Source organism: Belonocnema kinseyi, chromosome 8 (genome assembly GCF_010883055.1).
Source record: "Belonocnema kinseyi isolate 2016_QV_RU_SX_M_011 chromosome 8, B_treatae_v1, whole genome shotgun sequence".
Lineage (NCBI taxonomy): Eukaryota > Metazoa > Arthropoda > Insecta > Hymenoptera > Cynipidae > Belonocnema > Belonocnema kinseyi.
In genome coordinates this window covers 33,142,889-33,159,283 of record NC_046664.1, presented here as the reverse complement: position 1 = coordinate 33,159,283, position 16,395 = coordinate 33,142,889, and the positions used below count along the sequence as shown (strand labels likewise).

The following is a 16,395-nucleotide window of genomic DNA, read 5'->3' as shown; positions in this document are numbered from 1 at the left end:
GGTACGTTAATACTTTTCCCGGGAAGGTGATGATTTAAAATAAAAAAAAAAAATGTTTCAAAGAAGACTTCTCATTTTTGAAAAATCTGATGTTAGTGTTTATTATCAAAAATTTGCATTTTTTATTTTGAAAAATCATTACATTTGAAAAAAATGCAATGAAATTTATTTTTCTAATCTAAAATTGTTAAGACTTAAAAAATAAAATTGACAATTTTGAATAATTTTAATTTAAAGATATAAATTGTCATCTATCATAGAAAATATTGTTTCTGATTTTTCTATTACTTTAGATAATAGATACTATAAAATACAAAAATGTTGTATTAATGTAAATTTGATATTTTTATTAAAAAATTTTGAGACTAAAAAAATATTAGTGCGCATTTTTCGTGTATTTTTTTCTAGTAGACAAGAAATTATATTTTTTTAACTTATTCTAAACTTTATTTTTCATCGGCATTAAAATTTGAAATTTATGAATTAAAAATCAATTAATAGTTAAAATATGAAATTGCTTTGACACGAACAAACTGTTTTTAAACATTAGGAATTCGAAATGGTACACTTATTTGAATGGAATATTATGTTTTATGTATGCATTATGATCGTTTTTCATGCCTATAGTGATTGAAATAATACAGCTTCTTTTTTTTTGCTAAATATTAATTTCCGTCAATTCTTCAATGTTTTATTTTATACAGTTTTTACTTTATTAGTTTCGTTTACAATTCAATTGTTTTAATAAACATTCAATACAAAAATGAAGAATTTCTCAATATTTTTAATATATATGTTTAATATTTTAATTTTAATAATAATTTTGACTGTTTTTCAATTAAAAATTGACCTGATTATCAAATATTCTATTTTTTCATATGAAAAACATGTCGTAACTTCAAAGCAATTAAACAATCAAATAAGAACATTTTTATTTTAGAAGTAATATATAACAATTTTTAATTTGAAGTTTTTAAATTTGTAATAGAACTCTAAATTTCAAGTCTTCAATCTGGAAAAGAGCAATCTTTGCAAATTAAATAGTAATTCCTTTTTTTTTTAATGTGAACTTTTAAAAGTTCTATCAAGACTCAATTTTTCAAACTAAACAATGTTAAATAAGTATCAAGGGAAATTTTACAGAAAAAAAAACATTCAAACTTGAAAGCAACCAAAATTTCAAACTGCCAAATTAAAAATCGATTGAATTATAAAATGCTGGATTTTTTAAATATTCCTTATTAAAATATTTTCAAACTCTAAAGGCTTTGAATTCAAAATCTTCCTACATACAAGTAGAAGTCTTTAAAAATCTGAAGGATTCGCTTTTCTCTATTAGATAAGAAGATAATCAATTAATTGAATTAATATTAATTAATTAAATATAATACAAACCTATAATTAAAGAGGATAAAAATCCTTAAGGTATACCAAAACAAGACAATTATTCGTAAGTAAATTTTATTTGATTATTTTTCTATAAAATATATGAAAAGTGTACATTATTTACAGGCACTGAATATTGTGTTTGATTAAAAAAAACAGTCTTAAAGAATATTTCGCATTATTATTAAACAGGAATAAGAAATGTCACACATTTCGAAAAAAAAGTTGTGACGGTTATAATAAGAAATTTCTAAAAGAAACTAAAGACTCGATTCTTTCAGTTTTTAGATTGTGTCAATCCTAAGTTAGTCTTCTATTGCAATTTCTTTCAATTGACTTGAATAGTAATTAATTAAATTAGTTTGAAGTTGTAATTCACGTACTTTTCAAATCATATGAAAAGTTTCAATTCAAAGTTTATTCTGAAAAGCACAAATCTGAGAACTTGAAGTTAATTTTACCTTCTACTTTTGGACCTTTGCCTGAAGGACTGGAATAGGGACTTTCATTAATTCGCAGAGGTGATTTCTGATTGGTCGCAATTCTTCAACTGGTCGTTCCCAATCAGTGGCATTTAATTCTGTCAGAAGATTTGAGAGATCTTCCTCCGATAAATCCATGTCTTCGCCATAAAGTGTCAGAGCTTCATAAGTTCGAGTCGCTGTTGATTTCCTCAAATATTTGTATTTGTTGCAAAGATAAATACTCAATTGACTGAAAGCCTTTTTGCTCACAGAACTTCTTACCTAAAAAACATACAGATTGAAAAAAAAAAACAAATATCTGGTGTATTTAAAATGAGAACTAATGCTTTATAGTAGAGGGTACTCAAATCCTGAAAAACTTTACTGACACTAATAGATTTTATTTTATGTATCTTAAGATTTTCGCAGGCATAATTTTTTATAGAAAGAATCCATTCAAGTATTTACCGCCATCAAATAATTGAATACATAAGTATTACTTAAAACGTAATTAAATATTTCCTGAACTTGTTCTGAAAGTCCATGAATTGGAAAAATAATTTTCATACAATTCTATTTTATCTTCATATACTCAAAATTCACATATTTGCCATAATAATAGTTTGAGGGAAAGACATTTTCCAAGTAAGTAGAAGCCTTGTAAAATTGAAGAAAATTATTAAATTAAATTTAACACCTTTCAACTTCTTAATATTCCAAGTAAAATATTATATTTCCATAAATTTAAATGGATTTTTCACGAGATAGATTAATCTTCTATCGAAAAAGACGAATTTTAAATAAAATACATACATTTTCAATCAAACAGTTGAATTTTTAATTAAAAAATATACACTCTCAACCAAAAATTGAATAGTTAAAAAAATTAATTAAAACAAAACGAATTTCAACAAATCAGTTGAATTTTCAACTGGCATGATTCAATTTTTACTTTAAGAAATTCATTTTAAATGCATGAATGTTCAAATAAATCATTTAAATTTGAACAAAAACATTTTCAAACAAAAATGGAATAGTTAAATTTTCAGTTAACAAAATTGATTTTCAATCCAAAATTACAACGGATTTTCAACACAATAACAAATTTTTAACCAAAGTAATGAATTTTCAACTAAAATGATGAACTTTTAACTGGAATAGTTCAATTTTAAACCAAAAAGAAGAATTTACATCTAAAATAATGATTCTTTGAACTCGTCTTTTACTGAAACAGTTGACTCTTAAACAAAAAATATGAATTTTCAATCAAGATAATTAATCTTCTAATAAAAAAGACGAATTTTCGAAAAAATTTATGATTTTTTAACGAGAAAAGATACATTTTCAATCAAAAATGGATCAGTAAAAAACTTAATTTAAAAAAAAAAACGAAGTTCAACAAGTTAGATAAATTTTCAACTGGAATAATTCAATTTTCAGTTTAAAAAGAAATTATTTTGAACAAAATGCGTGAATGTTCAACTAAATATTTAAATTTTAAATTAAAAAAAAAATACATTTTCAACCAAAACTGGAATAGCTGACTTTTCAATTAAAATGCATTGTCAACCAAAAAATAGTTAGTTTAATTCTCAATTAAAATTAACTTAAAGAAAAACGAATTTTCAAGCAATCAGTTAATATTTCAACTAGAATAGTTCAATTTTCAATTTAAAAATTAAATTTTAACCAAATACTTTAATTTTTGAATTGAAACAAACACATTTTTAACCAAGGATCGAATAGTTAAATTTTCAGTCCAAAAAATGATTTTTTAACTAAAAATAAAAAACAAATTTTACACGAGATAATTAAATTTTCCACAATGTGATGACTTTTTAACTAAAATTATGAACTGTCAATTGAAATAGTTAAATTTTATATTAAGAAGATTAATTTTCCAAAAAAAGGATAAATCTTTAACTGCAAAAGTTGAATTTTTAACCAAAAAGATGAATTTTAAACAAAACATGCATTTTTAACTAAAAAAGAGACATTGTCAACCAAAAATTAAATAGTTAAATTTTTATTTAAAACAATTAATCTTCAGTCAAAGAGATGAATTTATAACTAAAATTAGGAATCAACAGAAAATGCATTTTTTACAAAAGAGTTCAACTTTCAACCAAGGAATTGTGACTGTCAACCAAAAAAGATGAACTCTTCACAAAAAATTTAATAGCTGATATTTCAATCAGAAAATATTTTTATTTTAAATAAAAAATTGTTCATTTTAACCGAAAAAGACAAATTTAAAAAAATAGTTGAGTTTTCAATCACGAAAGACTTTAAGTTGAAAGAACAAAACATTTGAACTAAACAGTTAAATTTTCAGTAAAAAATTTCCAAACAAAAATGAAAATACAATAAAATACCTTAATTCACTAATACAAACAGGGTGACAAATTTCCCACTTGAGGTAATAAAAACTGAGCTGAAAATGGAAGCACTCAAAGCGAAACTGTTAAATTTTGAACTTTTAAAATTGAAATTTAAAAGTTTTTATTAAAAAAAATGTTGTATTCAAATACTCAATAATTTACGCGTATGAAATTAAAGGGACTAACGTTTTTCAATATAAAATAATATAAATCCACGTTATCATTTTCAATGCTCTAAATTAAAAGATCAATCAATGAACATTAAAATTTTAAAAATGATATAATTTTAGGGAATTTTAAGCTAGAAACATTAAGTATTGAAAAGTTAAAAAAAATTTAACTGAACACTTCTTAAATTAGAGATTCAATTATTTTCTTTTTAAATAGTTTAAACATCCTTGGAAAGCTTCAACATTTTATTTAAAAATTTTGAGCAATTTAGAAGTTGTTTTAAATTGGTTTAAAAATTAAAATTATTTTGGAAATTTTTACAGAACTTCTAAATATCTGTCAAAATGAATTGAATTTTTTCTACAATTTTCAGAAAATCCTGCAAATTGTAGAAAATTTCTTTACAATTTGGATGTATAAATAACAATCGAACATTTATTAATTGTAGGCGAAATTTGAGTATTTTTAAGAGATATGTACAAGTTTTGAAAAGATTCAAACTTAATGTAAAACTTGAAATAATAGCCTAATATAAGACAAAATGTAGATTTTCGCAGGTTTAAACAAAAAAATTATATTCTTTTCAAAAATTGTGAAAGGCATCAAAAGAATAAAAACATTTTATTAAGATTCCTAGGTAAATTAAAAAATAACTTTTCATTTTGAAAAATTATTTTAAGATAATATTTAAAAAGTTTTTCACAGATTTAAACACAATTTTCAAAAAAGATTCTGGAAGATTTTAAGAAAACTTTCTAAAATTTGCATCATAATTTTTAATCTTTTTAAAATTACTCAAATTTGTTCTTCGAATGTTAATTTGTAAATTATACATCAAAATAAAAAAAATTCACTTACAAATTAAGCATTTTCAAATACAATAATTAAAATTGTAACGTTCAAAGTTTAAAGGGTCTTCGAAATTTCAACGATTCCAGGTTTTCTATGTCAAACAATTCAGTTAAAGATTCTTTACTTTTAAATATCTGGTTTCAATTTATTAGTCCTAAAATAAAAATTCAAATATTGCTAAATATTTAATAATTAATCTTTTTTTTAATTAAAAATTTCAAATTTAATGGGTTAAAAAGGGAATGTTTTAGACTGAAACAATATTTTAAATTTAATAAAATCCTTTAATTAAGAATATATTATTATGAAGTTATTTTAAAGTTGAAAATAGTTTATAAACGTTCAGTCACACGTTCAAAATTGTTTAATGAATAAAACTTTCAAATTGAAACCGTTTAAGTTTTAACGTTAAAATCTGAAAATTCTTAAATTTTGAACTGATTGCTTAAGGTACAGATAAATGAAAAAAGTGTATTTATTTATTAAATTAAAATGTTTTTCATCAAAAATTTTCAACATCAAAGGTTTTTTTCATTTGCTCAGGTCTTTAAAAAGTCTTTAGCATTTAAAAATTTTTTAAATTAAAAATGTAAGCTTAGAAATAAAAATGTTTAATGGAAAATTTTAAACGTAAAAAAATTTTGAATTACGCATTATAAGCTAAATAATAGCATAAATGAAAAACATTATAATTCCACTAATTATTTAATAACTTTTGAGATCGAACGTGGACAGATTTTTCTTTTACAAATTTGTAAAATTCCCGGTCAAAAAAATAAATTCACTGTCATTTCCCGGTCTCAAAAAATTCCCGGTTTTCCCGGTCCAGCGGCCACCCTGTAAAAGCTACTTTTATAAATGAAAAAAATACTGCTATTTAATTTTATATTAAAATTTTTTAAAACTGAAGTTTTCGCTCGAAAAAATTCCCTGACATTTCCAGACTTTTCAGGTGAGTAGATACCCTATAGTATTTATTTTCAGGACTAATATTGGAAAGCAAACAAAAATATAAATAATTCTATAATAGTTCATGGAATTATTAAAAAAATTATAAGTACCTGAAGAAGCTGGCAAATAACTTTGATGCTGCTCGTAATCATAACAGTATTGTGCATGAATTTCATTTCTTTCTTCAGCAAATTTAAAATCCTAGGAGGAATCTGGCTCTCAGGATCATCGAGGATAATTTGAATGCTTCCTGAACTTAGCAAACGATCCAAAAAGGCCAAAATCGAAGTGATCATCCTCTCGTTTTTGTGACTCTCCTCACAAACATTAAGAATTTTGTCACAAAGATCTTTTAAAGTTTCTTCGTCGATCTCTTTGAGATAGGAGAAGAGCGAAAAGCTGGAGTATTTCACGAGGGATTCAGTGACTCCCCCGACGCTGAATATAATTCCTCGAAGAAGGTTGTAAGTGTAGGGCGGATATGCTAACATCTTTATAAATCGTGGAAACGTCACTGCTTCCATTTTCCAATCTATATCTTTGCATTCTTCCAAGGGGAATATTTCCTTCAATTCGAAATGGTGGGGAATATTCGGCAGTTGTGGATCGCTGTTAAAAAAAAGGTGTTTGGGGAATGTATTTCTTGTTTAAAAATTTAGGAAAACTTTAAAAAATACTTGCAAATACTTTTTCTTTATTTGCGATCGGTGAATTTTGAGTTATAATTTTAAACTATCGACACTGATAGGATTTTAAGAAAAAATATTGTTAAATTATGCAATAATTTCTATTAACAGTACAGACGAAAATGAAGAAATTAAATATTCTCAAAGATCAGAAATTATAGTTAGAAGCTTTAAAATCAATTCGAAATTACAAACCAAGTTGAAATGGTTCAATACTCAATGCTTGGATAGAAATTAAAAATTTTTACATTTGCACGGTTCAGATTTCTTTTGAAGACTTTACAGTTAAAATTCATCATTGGTGAGCGCTTCTAATTTGAATTTTTTAATAAAAAATGTAACTTCACCAATCCTAGACCTAGAAGATTTTTAAATATTGTTTAATTATTAACGTTTCCAAATGTTAATTTTTTCATTTAACAATCCAAAAAATTGCACATTTTTTGGGCATTCTATCCACAATCACTTGCTGAAAAATATTGCACAATTTAAAATTTTCGAATGTAGAATTCTTCACTTTCTAATGTTTTATTTCAAAATTATTTATTTTAACAGCGTGTCAAACGATTCTTAGGAACGAAATTCAATGTCGTTTCCAAGTTTTCCTGGTCAAGAAGTAAAGTTTTGCCAGGTCTGCTTTTTTACATAAGATAATGGAATAACCGTTTGTTATAGATGTAAAAAATGATCCATTACATTTTTTTTTATTCGCCATGCAATTTTTAAGGAAAAGAGAACCATAAATAAACAGATTTTTAATTTTTTGCGAGCATAAGTCGTCTTTGAAATTTTTAAAATCATTGTGAATTCAATGAAGTCTCTTGAAGTACTTAAAATCTTTCTGAAAACTTTTGAAATCTTTTTAAATTTTCGTAGAATTTTTTGTAATTCTTGAAATCTATAAAATCCTTTAAATCTTTTTGAACTTTTTTGAAATTTCTATGAAATCTTTGAAATATTTGTGAAAGTTTTCTTCAATATTTATATGTGGAATCTTTTGTGTTCCTTTAAAAGCATTAAAATCTTCTTCACTTTGTTGTAACATTTAGAAATACTTTAATAGCTTTAATATCTTAATATTTGTTTAATCTTTCCTATTCGGATGAAATCGTTTAAAATCTTATAAATCTGGTTTACTAAAAGCTTTTAATATTTAAAATTTTTTTTAATCTTTTGAAAGTTTTAAAATCTTTGGAAATTTTTGTTATAATTATTAAATTTTAGGACCAGACAAACGTTTCTTAGTGATTCTTATTTAATTTCTCAAATTTTCAACTCTATATCGCTTTTCGTGTGGACGTAAGTTGGGTTTGAAAAAATTAAAATTTTTTTTTGAGGTTACGCTCACATGGCCACTCACGTTTTCAAAGTAAAAAAAGCATTAAAAATTTTCCCAAGAATCTTAAGAATTTCTTTATTATCATGAAACGTTTCAAAATCCTTAGAAAGCTTCAATATTTTATTTTAAAACCTTCAAAAACTTTTTTTTTTTAATTTGTTAAAACCTTTAGAATTTTAAGTGATATTTCAAAAAAATTTTACCTCTAAATATCTTTTAAAATTATTCGAAATTTTCTTAATATATTTTTTTTAATCGTACAAAATTAAAAAAATTTCCTTAAAACCTTCCGTATACTTTTTCGATATTTTTTGAAATATTTTTAAACCTTTTTAAATATTATATTGACATTAATTTGTCAAAATAAAAAATCGTTTTCAATTTTCCTACGGAACTTTATCAAATGTTTTTATTATTTTGAAACCTTTCGATATGCATAAAAATCTTCTAAATTTTTTGATCCAAATCTTCAAAAATCTATTTTTTGTTTTAAATTTTGTGAAATCTATTCTAGTTTGGAATTATTTTGTTATTTTTTTAAAACTTATAAATATTTCGCAAACCTACTCGATTTTTTCCCAAATTAATAATTGTTCAATTGTTATTTATTCATCCAAATTTTATTTTGATCTAAAATCTTTCTAAATGTTCTCTTAAAATAAATATTTCAAAATAAAAAATTATTTTAAATTTTTCCAGGAATCTTAGGAAAATTATTTTATTATGTTAAAAGCTTTTAAAATCCTTCAAAATGTTCAAAATTTTATTTCGAAATCTTTAAAACTCTACATTTTGTATAAATTTAAAAACGTTTTTTTTCATGTTTAAAAATAATTTTTATTATTTTTAGGGCTTCTAAATATTTCTTTAACTCTCTATAATTTTAAAAAATTAACAATTATTTGTTACTCATACATACAAATTGAAAAATTTCACAAACCCATTAAACAATGTTCTATTTCAAACAATTCAGTTCCAAATCGTTTAGTTTTAAATATTTTATTTATAATTACCAGTTTCAAACGAAGTCAAATATTGCTAAATATTAAAAAATTGTTCCTTTCTTTAATTCAAAAATTTCAAATTGAATTTGTTACAAATGGAATATCTTAGTTCAATTCTGTAAATCTTTAATTTTCAACAGACCGAGTCGTCTCGTAAAATTAATTATTGTTCAAATTTTAATATTCGAATTACAATTTCAACAAATTTCAATATTTAACGCTTTTAATTTTTAATTGTTTAATTATTTAAAACTGCAATTAAACATTTTTTAAATTGAAAATGTACCCTTAAGTTGAAGAACTAAAAGGGAAAGTATTTAAAGTAAAAGATTTGAGAATAACGCATTGTAAACTGAATGATCTCTAATCTAAAAAGTCATCGATTGAACTTAACATTGAAAAGTTTAAATCCACCTTTTTTAAATTGCATCATATCATACGATATAAAATTTGAAATATATCAAGTGATTGGATACAGTTTTCTTCTAAAAATTTATAAAATTCCAGGTAAAAAAATTTATTTATTTTTCGTAAAAGCTTTCAAATTGTACAATAATTTTGAAAGCTTCGAAGTAATTAAAAATTTTAAATCGTACAATTTGTTGCGCTTAATTGCATTTATGAAATTACGAAAAGAACAAGTTATAATGTGAACTTGAAAAATTTTAATTTCAATTTAATAGTCTACCTGTGAATAAAAGCGCTGAAAATAACTCCAGCCTGCGTTCTTATCCTGTCGATTCTCTCAACAGCCTGTTGGGCAATTCCACCAACAACATTTGCCATTAAAGTTTCAGTCAACATTCCTGAAAGATTCGCTTGAGAAACCAAGATTGTCAGTACCTAGAATTAAAATAAAAAAATTAATTAAAATCAAAATAAATTATGAACCACTGTTTTAATTTATTTTCTAGTTTCATCAAAGATTTAGTATTTATTACATGAACTCCAGTCATGGCAGCTTCCCTAACCCAAGCACCAATATCTCCTCGACTATCTGTTGTATATTCCTTTAGAGCGAGCAAATAACAATCGTACAACTGGTTTACAAACTGTTTCCACGTATCTAAAGCAAAATAGAAAATAAAAATGAGTTATGGTTCTCTTTAACGAAATACTTAAACAGATTAATATATATTTTAATTAAAAGGGGTTGATCACTGAATCTTTGAGAAATCTCTGAAATCTTTGGACTCACTTTACAGATAAAAAATAGTGTAAATAGTGTCACACAAAAAATAGAGACAAAATAGTGTCATAAAGTTTTTCAAGTATTAAAAATGAACTTCAATGTTTATTTAAAATGTTATTATGCAGTCTAAAAATTATCAAAATTCCTATTTATTTATTTAGGGTGTCTAGCGGTTCTTAGGAACAAAATTCAAGGTCTTTTGCAGGTTTTCCAGATCAAGAAATCAAACTTTTCCAGGTCTCCTTTTATACATCAAATAAAGAAATAAATGTTTGTCATAGATGTAAAAAACATGAGGCATCTTTGTGAAATCTTTAGGAATTTTTTAAAATCTTTTCAATGTCTTTGAAATCTTTGTGAAGTATTACAAACTTTAGTAAAAGCTTGAAATTTCGGTGAAATTTTTGAGAAATCTTTTGGCATTTTTCAAAGCTTTTGTAAAATCTTAAAAATTCGTGAAATCTTTGAAATCTTTGTGAACTATTTCTTTAATCTTTGTTTGCAAAATCTTTTGCGTTTGTTTAAAATCATTGAAGTCTTTTGAAATCTTCTCAAATGTGTTGAAACCTTTTGAAATCGCTTAACATCATTGCAATGTTTTGAAATTCTTAAAATCTTTTGAAATCCTTATGAATTCTTTAAAGAAATTATGAAATCTTCTCTAAGTCTTTCGTATTCGTTTGAAATCACTGGAATATTTGAAATATTTGTGAAATCTTTATGAAATTTGTTGTAATCGTTGAAAATCACTGGAATATTTGAAATCTTTGTGAAATTTTTTGAAATCTTCTAAAAAATTTTGATATCGTTCGAAATATTTGACATGTTTTTAAATCTTTGAAATATTTTTGAAATGTTTCTTTAATCTTCATTCGTGAAATCTTTTGTGTTCGTTTGAAATTATTAAAATCTTTTCAAATCTTCTCAAATTTGTTGAAATCTTTTGAAATCATTAAGAATCTTTTAAATGTTTTGAAATATTTGAAATCTGATTTACTGTGCCCTTGTTGGAATCTTTGAAATTCTTGAAATGTTTTGAAATCCTGAAAAATTCTTTAAAATATTTAAGAAGTCTTTCGAAAATCTTTGTAATCGTTTGAAATCTTGTCAAACATTTGTAAATCGTTTAAAATCTTTCAAATGGTTTGAAATCCTTGAAATCTGGTGTACTGCACCCTTGTTGAAATCTTTGAAATTCTCGTATCGCTTTGAAATCTTTAAAACTTTTGTGAAATGCTTTGATATCTCCTAAACAATTTGAAGTTATTTAAAATCTTTGAAATGTTTTGAAATATTTCAAATCTTTTGAAAGTTTTAAAATCTTACGGCAATGTTCGAAATCTTAGCAAAATCTTTCAAATCTTATGAAATCTTGAAATCTTTGTGAATTCGTTGGAGTTATTTAAATGATTACAAATCTTAGTGAAATCTTTTGATATCTCCTACAAAATTTTGAAATTGTTTAAAATCTTTGAATTGTTTTGAAATCTTAGAAATGTGGTTCAATATACCCTTTTTAAAATCTTCAAACTCTTTTGTAAGTTTTAAAATCTTTGTGAAATGTTCCAAATCTTTAGGAAATGTTCGAAATCTTTGGGGAATTTTTTGAAATGTTTATAAATTCTTTGTTGAATCTTTGTTTGGAAAATCTTTTGTATTTGTTGAAGTCATTGAATTATAATTGCTGTGAAATCTGTTTGAAATCTGGTGTGCGCGCCTTTTTTAAATCGTTAACATCCGTGAAATCTGTATGAAGTGTTAAAGATATTTAAAATATTTTGAAATGTTTGAAATATTTTGAAATCTTTAGCAATATTTTGTAACCTTTTGAAGTTTGTTGTACACTCAAAAACCGAGTGAAAAAAACCTTGAAAAATCTGTTGTATGACCATGGCTTATTCTAATTCTGAAACTGAATTAACATCGAAATTTTAAACTAATAATTTGTATAATTCCTAAGTTGAATACCCCAACAAAAAGTGCCTTGAAATATCTTTATTTATTTTGTAGTAAACTAAAAATAAATTTAATGTTAACGAATAAAAAAATTTTCAGCAGCAAAATTTCTTTTCTAAACGAGATGTTTCTTTCATAATATTCTAAAAGATTTAAAATACTCTTCGCATTTCGATAAAATGCTGTTTTAAAAGAACAAAAAAGAATAATAAAAATTCAAGGTTTTTGTGAAAAAAATCAAGGAGATTTCCAGGTTTTCAAGGTTTAAAAAAAATTCAAGGAGAGTTCCAGGTTTTCAAGGTCACTAGACACCCTGTTATTGCAGGTACAGTCTTTTCACTTTTTCTTATTTTTCCACTTAAATGCAAACTGAATTAATGGAACACAATAAGAAAATCTAACTAATTGTTGAAAACTCAATTGATTTGTTCAAAATTGGTTTTTTTGGCTTTGAAATTCATCGATTTGATTGCAATTTTGTTTCTTTTTTCGCTAATACATATTTCTTTGACTGAAAATTCAACTATTTTCTTGAACATTCATCTTTTCGGTTTGAAAATGTATTTCTTTCTGTAAAAATTTTATCTTTTTGATAAAAAAAGCTACTGTTTCGTTTAAAATTCAACTGTTTATAGACAATTAATATTGGCGGTTCGAGAATCAAACAATTTGTTAGAAAATTTAACAATCTGGTGAAAAATGTATGTATTTTGTTGAAAATTCATTTTTTTAGTAGCTGTAGAAAATTAACTTGTTGTTTAAAAATTCAAATTTTTTAGTTGAACATTAATCTGATTTATCTGAAGACTCAAGTATTTGGTTAAAAAATTATTCTTTTTTAGTTAAATCGGACTGTTTTTTATTTTTAATTTAAATCTCTTTCTGTGATTCATAATTTTTGTAAAAATTATACATTTTTTGAATTAAAAATTGAATTGGCTTGTTTAAAATTAGTTTTTTTGTTGAACATTCTCATTTTAAGGTTGAAAAATCAATAATTTGATAGAAATTTCGTGTTTTTGGCTCGAGAATTACACAGGTTGATATAAAATTCAAATATTTGTTAGAAAATTGAACTATTTTAGTTTAGAATTCTACTATTTAGTTGAAAATGGTTAGAAAGCGAAAAAAATCCCAAATTAATCAAATAAAATTTTAACTACCATCGAATCCATTGTTCAAACCTCTTTTTCGTAAAAAGTTTAACTATATGGTTAAATTTTTTTTTAATTCGTATTTTCTTGTAAAAAATCAACTATTTGGTAGAAAATATATGTTCTTTGTTGATAATTCGTCTTTTTTGACAGAAAACCAATTTTTTGTTACAAAAATGCAACTTAAGGATATAAATTAACCTGCCTTGGTTAAGAATTCAAGTAACTTGTTGAAAATTCATCTTTTTGGGGTATATTCAACTATTACATTTTTTAAATAAAAATTAGTATTCTCAGGGTGAAAATTTTACTTTTTTGTAGAGAATTCATCTATTTGGCTTAAGAATTTAACAATTTAGTGAAAAATTCAACTGCTTTCTATAAAATTCGTTTAATTTTTATTGCAATTTATTTTTTTTAATGCAAATTTAACTATTCCATTTTTGGTCTTTTGTCCTTTCTAGTTTGAAAATTCATCTGGTTGGTTAAAAATGTATGTAATTTGTTCATAATTAATCCTTTTTTATTTAAGTTACTCTTCTTGGTTCAAAGTTCACATTTTTGTTAAAAAATTTAAATATTAAGTTTTAAAATGTTGAAAGATTATATTTTTTCGGTTTGAAAATTCAGCATTTTGCACTTTGGTCTTTAGTCTCATTTTATTCGAAATAGTAGCAAAGTAGTATAATTGCTAAAAAAAAAAGTGTGAAATAACGTAGTAAAGTAGTGATTTGAGCCTGAGATCTGATCTTTCAGAAACCTTTGAATTTTTTTGAAATTCCCTGAAATCTTTCTCAAATCTTTTGAGTACTCTAAAATCTGGTTTACACTCAAAAGTGGAATGATTAGCCCCTCAATTTAATATTCTCCGAACCTGAATGTTCAACGCCTAAAGTTTGGCAAATCAACGTCAGGGAATTAAGAGCCTCCTTCCTGCTTTCTGCCCACTTTGATGTTTCATCCGTTATTTTTGCGCAAGCGATCAAAGCCTCGATGATATTTTCTGCTCTTTCTCTTATCGCGAAAAGCGGAAAGTGTCCTGTAATACGAGAAAAAAATAAAAAAGAATTAAGAAGTACACATCACATCGAAATTAAAAAGATATTGAATTTAGAATTATAATGAATAGCTATTTAAGAACCAAAATTAAAAATCTAACCGACAGCTTGTGCGAATCCAATCCGCAAGATTTGATTACCCGACCGAAGATTTCCAAGATATCGATTAATTATGACACTTCGGGCACCTTCGTCCGTATGAGCATTTGTGTAATACTCCTTGAAAAAATAAGTGTGAGACTCAGCGGCTTTCAATCTTATGGCAAGTACCTCGTGACTCAAACTTTCTTCCAGTAAATCTTGCCAGTCGTCTAAAAATTAAGAAATTATTCATGTATGGGATGATAATGAGAAGTTTTTATTCAGATAGAAAAAAAATTATATTTGCTACTTCTTACCAACTACTTCCGTTGAATGAACTGGAAAATGAATAAGAGCACATTTTTTAATGAGCGTAGCACAAGCTTGCTTCATCAACTCGCCACCTAATCCCTTGAACTGTCCGCGAGTTCGGAAAGTTCGGACTATTTTCTTAATTTTCTCAACTGCTGCTTCTCCTGGAACATTAGAATTTAAATAGATCAGTTTAAATTCTAAAGAAGTTGTATTTAATCAATTTTAGTTTTATTTATATTCTTTAGGGACCATCTATAATCTACGTTAACAATTTGGAGTTATTTTTAATCTCGAAACAGGATAAATGGTGTGATATTTTTTACGAAAATAGGGGGTTAATAAGGGAACAAATTATTTGAAAAAAGGCCGTGGCTAAGTGTTCCAAATTTTGGTAAGAAATAGGGAAGCTGAAAAAAGGGTTATTTGCACCGAAATTTCGGTACAAAAGGTCAAAAAGACGTTTTTTCAAAAACAGTTGAATTTTTAACAAAAAAGTACATTTTCAATGAAGAACGATGACTTTTCTAATACCAAAGATGAATTTTTAATCGTAAAGGACGAATTTTTACGAAAACAGTTCAATTTTCAACCTACAAAAAAGATGCATTTTCAACCAAATAATCGAATTTCAGAATAAAATAAATTAAAATCCAAATGCAAATGTTTTAGAAGACATTTGAATTTTTTAACAAAAAGGTTGAATTTTCAAGAAAACAGTTCATTTTTCACCAAGAAAGATGACTTTTCTACAAAAAAATTTGAATTTTATACCAAAAGGTGAATTACTCAACAAAAAGATGAATTTATCAGCAAGAAGATTAATTTTGTACTTTTGTAATTTTTGTATATTTTTTAAATATGTTGTTTTTTTCAAGAAAAAAGTTCTACTAAATAGTTATATTTTCATAGAAATAGTTTAACTTTTAACCAAAAACTTCATTTATAATCAAATACTATAATTTTCTGTCAAATTGTAAAATTTTAAAGCCAAAACGACCAATTTTCTGCTAGAAAGTTTAATTTTCAAGCTGATCATATTAAATTTCATGTTAAATGACCAATCTTCAACAACATAAAATTAATTTTTAAAAAAGTACCAGATACATCAATTTTAACCCCAATAATTTAATTTTCAACTAGAAAAGATAAATTTTTAATTTAAAAAAATATATTTTTAACCAAAAATTATATAGTTAAATTTAAAAATTTCAAACTTACTTCTCAACTAAAAAAAAAGAATATTGAACAAAATACTTAAACTTAAAATCAAAAAGATGAATTTTTTATGTTCTTTGAATATTAATGGTCAGGGAAAATGAAAAATTGGTCAAGGAAAAATTAGGGAATTTTTAAACTGAAGTTATCCGGTAATCTTGATATAATATTATTGCTAGTAGTTTATTTG

General features: G+C 24.6%; 1 protein-coding gene across 1 annotated transcript in view; it reads right to left on the bottom strand.

Annotated features, from left to right (window-relative positions):
* Positions 1 to 1,505: 1,505 nt before the first annotated feature.
* Positions 1,506 to 16,395, bottom strand: part of LOC117178209 (tubulin-specific chaperone D) — a 35,893-nt gene continuing 21,003 nt past the window's right edge. Inside the window, exons 11-17 of the mRNA XM_033369512.1 lie at positions 14,993 to 15,151; positions 14,696 to 14,905; positions 14,411 to 14,575; positions 10,176 to 10,300; positions 9,923 to 10,077; positions 6,316 to 6,814; positions 1,506 to 2,132 (exon numbers count right to left, since the gene is read on the bottom strand). Coding sequence (XP_033225403.1) covers positions 1,851 to 2,132; positions 6,316 to 6,814; positions 9,923 to 10,077; positions 10,176 to 10,300; positions 14,411 to 14,575; positions 14,696 to 14,905; positions 14,993 to 15,151 — 1,595 coding nt within the window. The 3' untranslated portion in view covers positions 1,506 to 1,850. The remainder of the gene's footprint in view (positions 2,133 to 6,315; positions 6,815 to 9,922; positions 10,078 to 10,175; positions 10,301 to 14,410; positions 14,576 to 14,695; positions 14,906 to 14,992; positions 15,152 to 16,395) is intronic.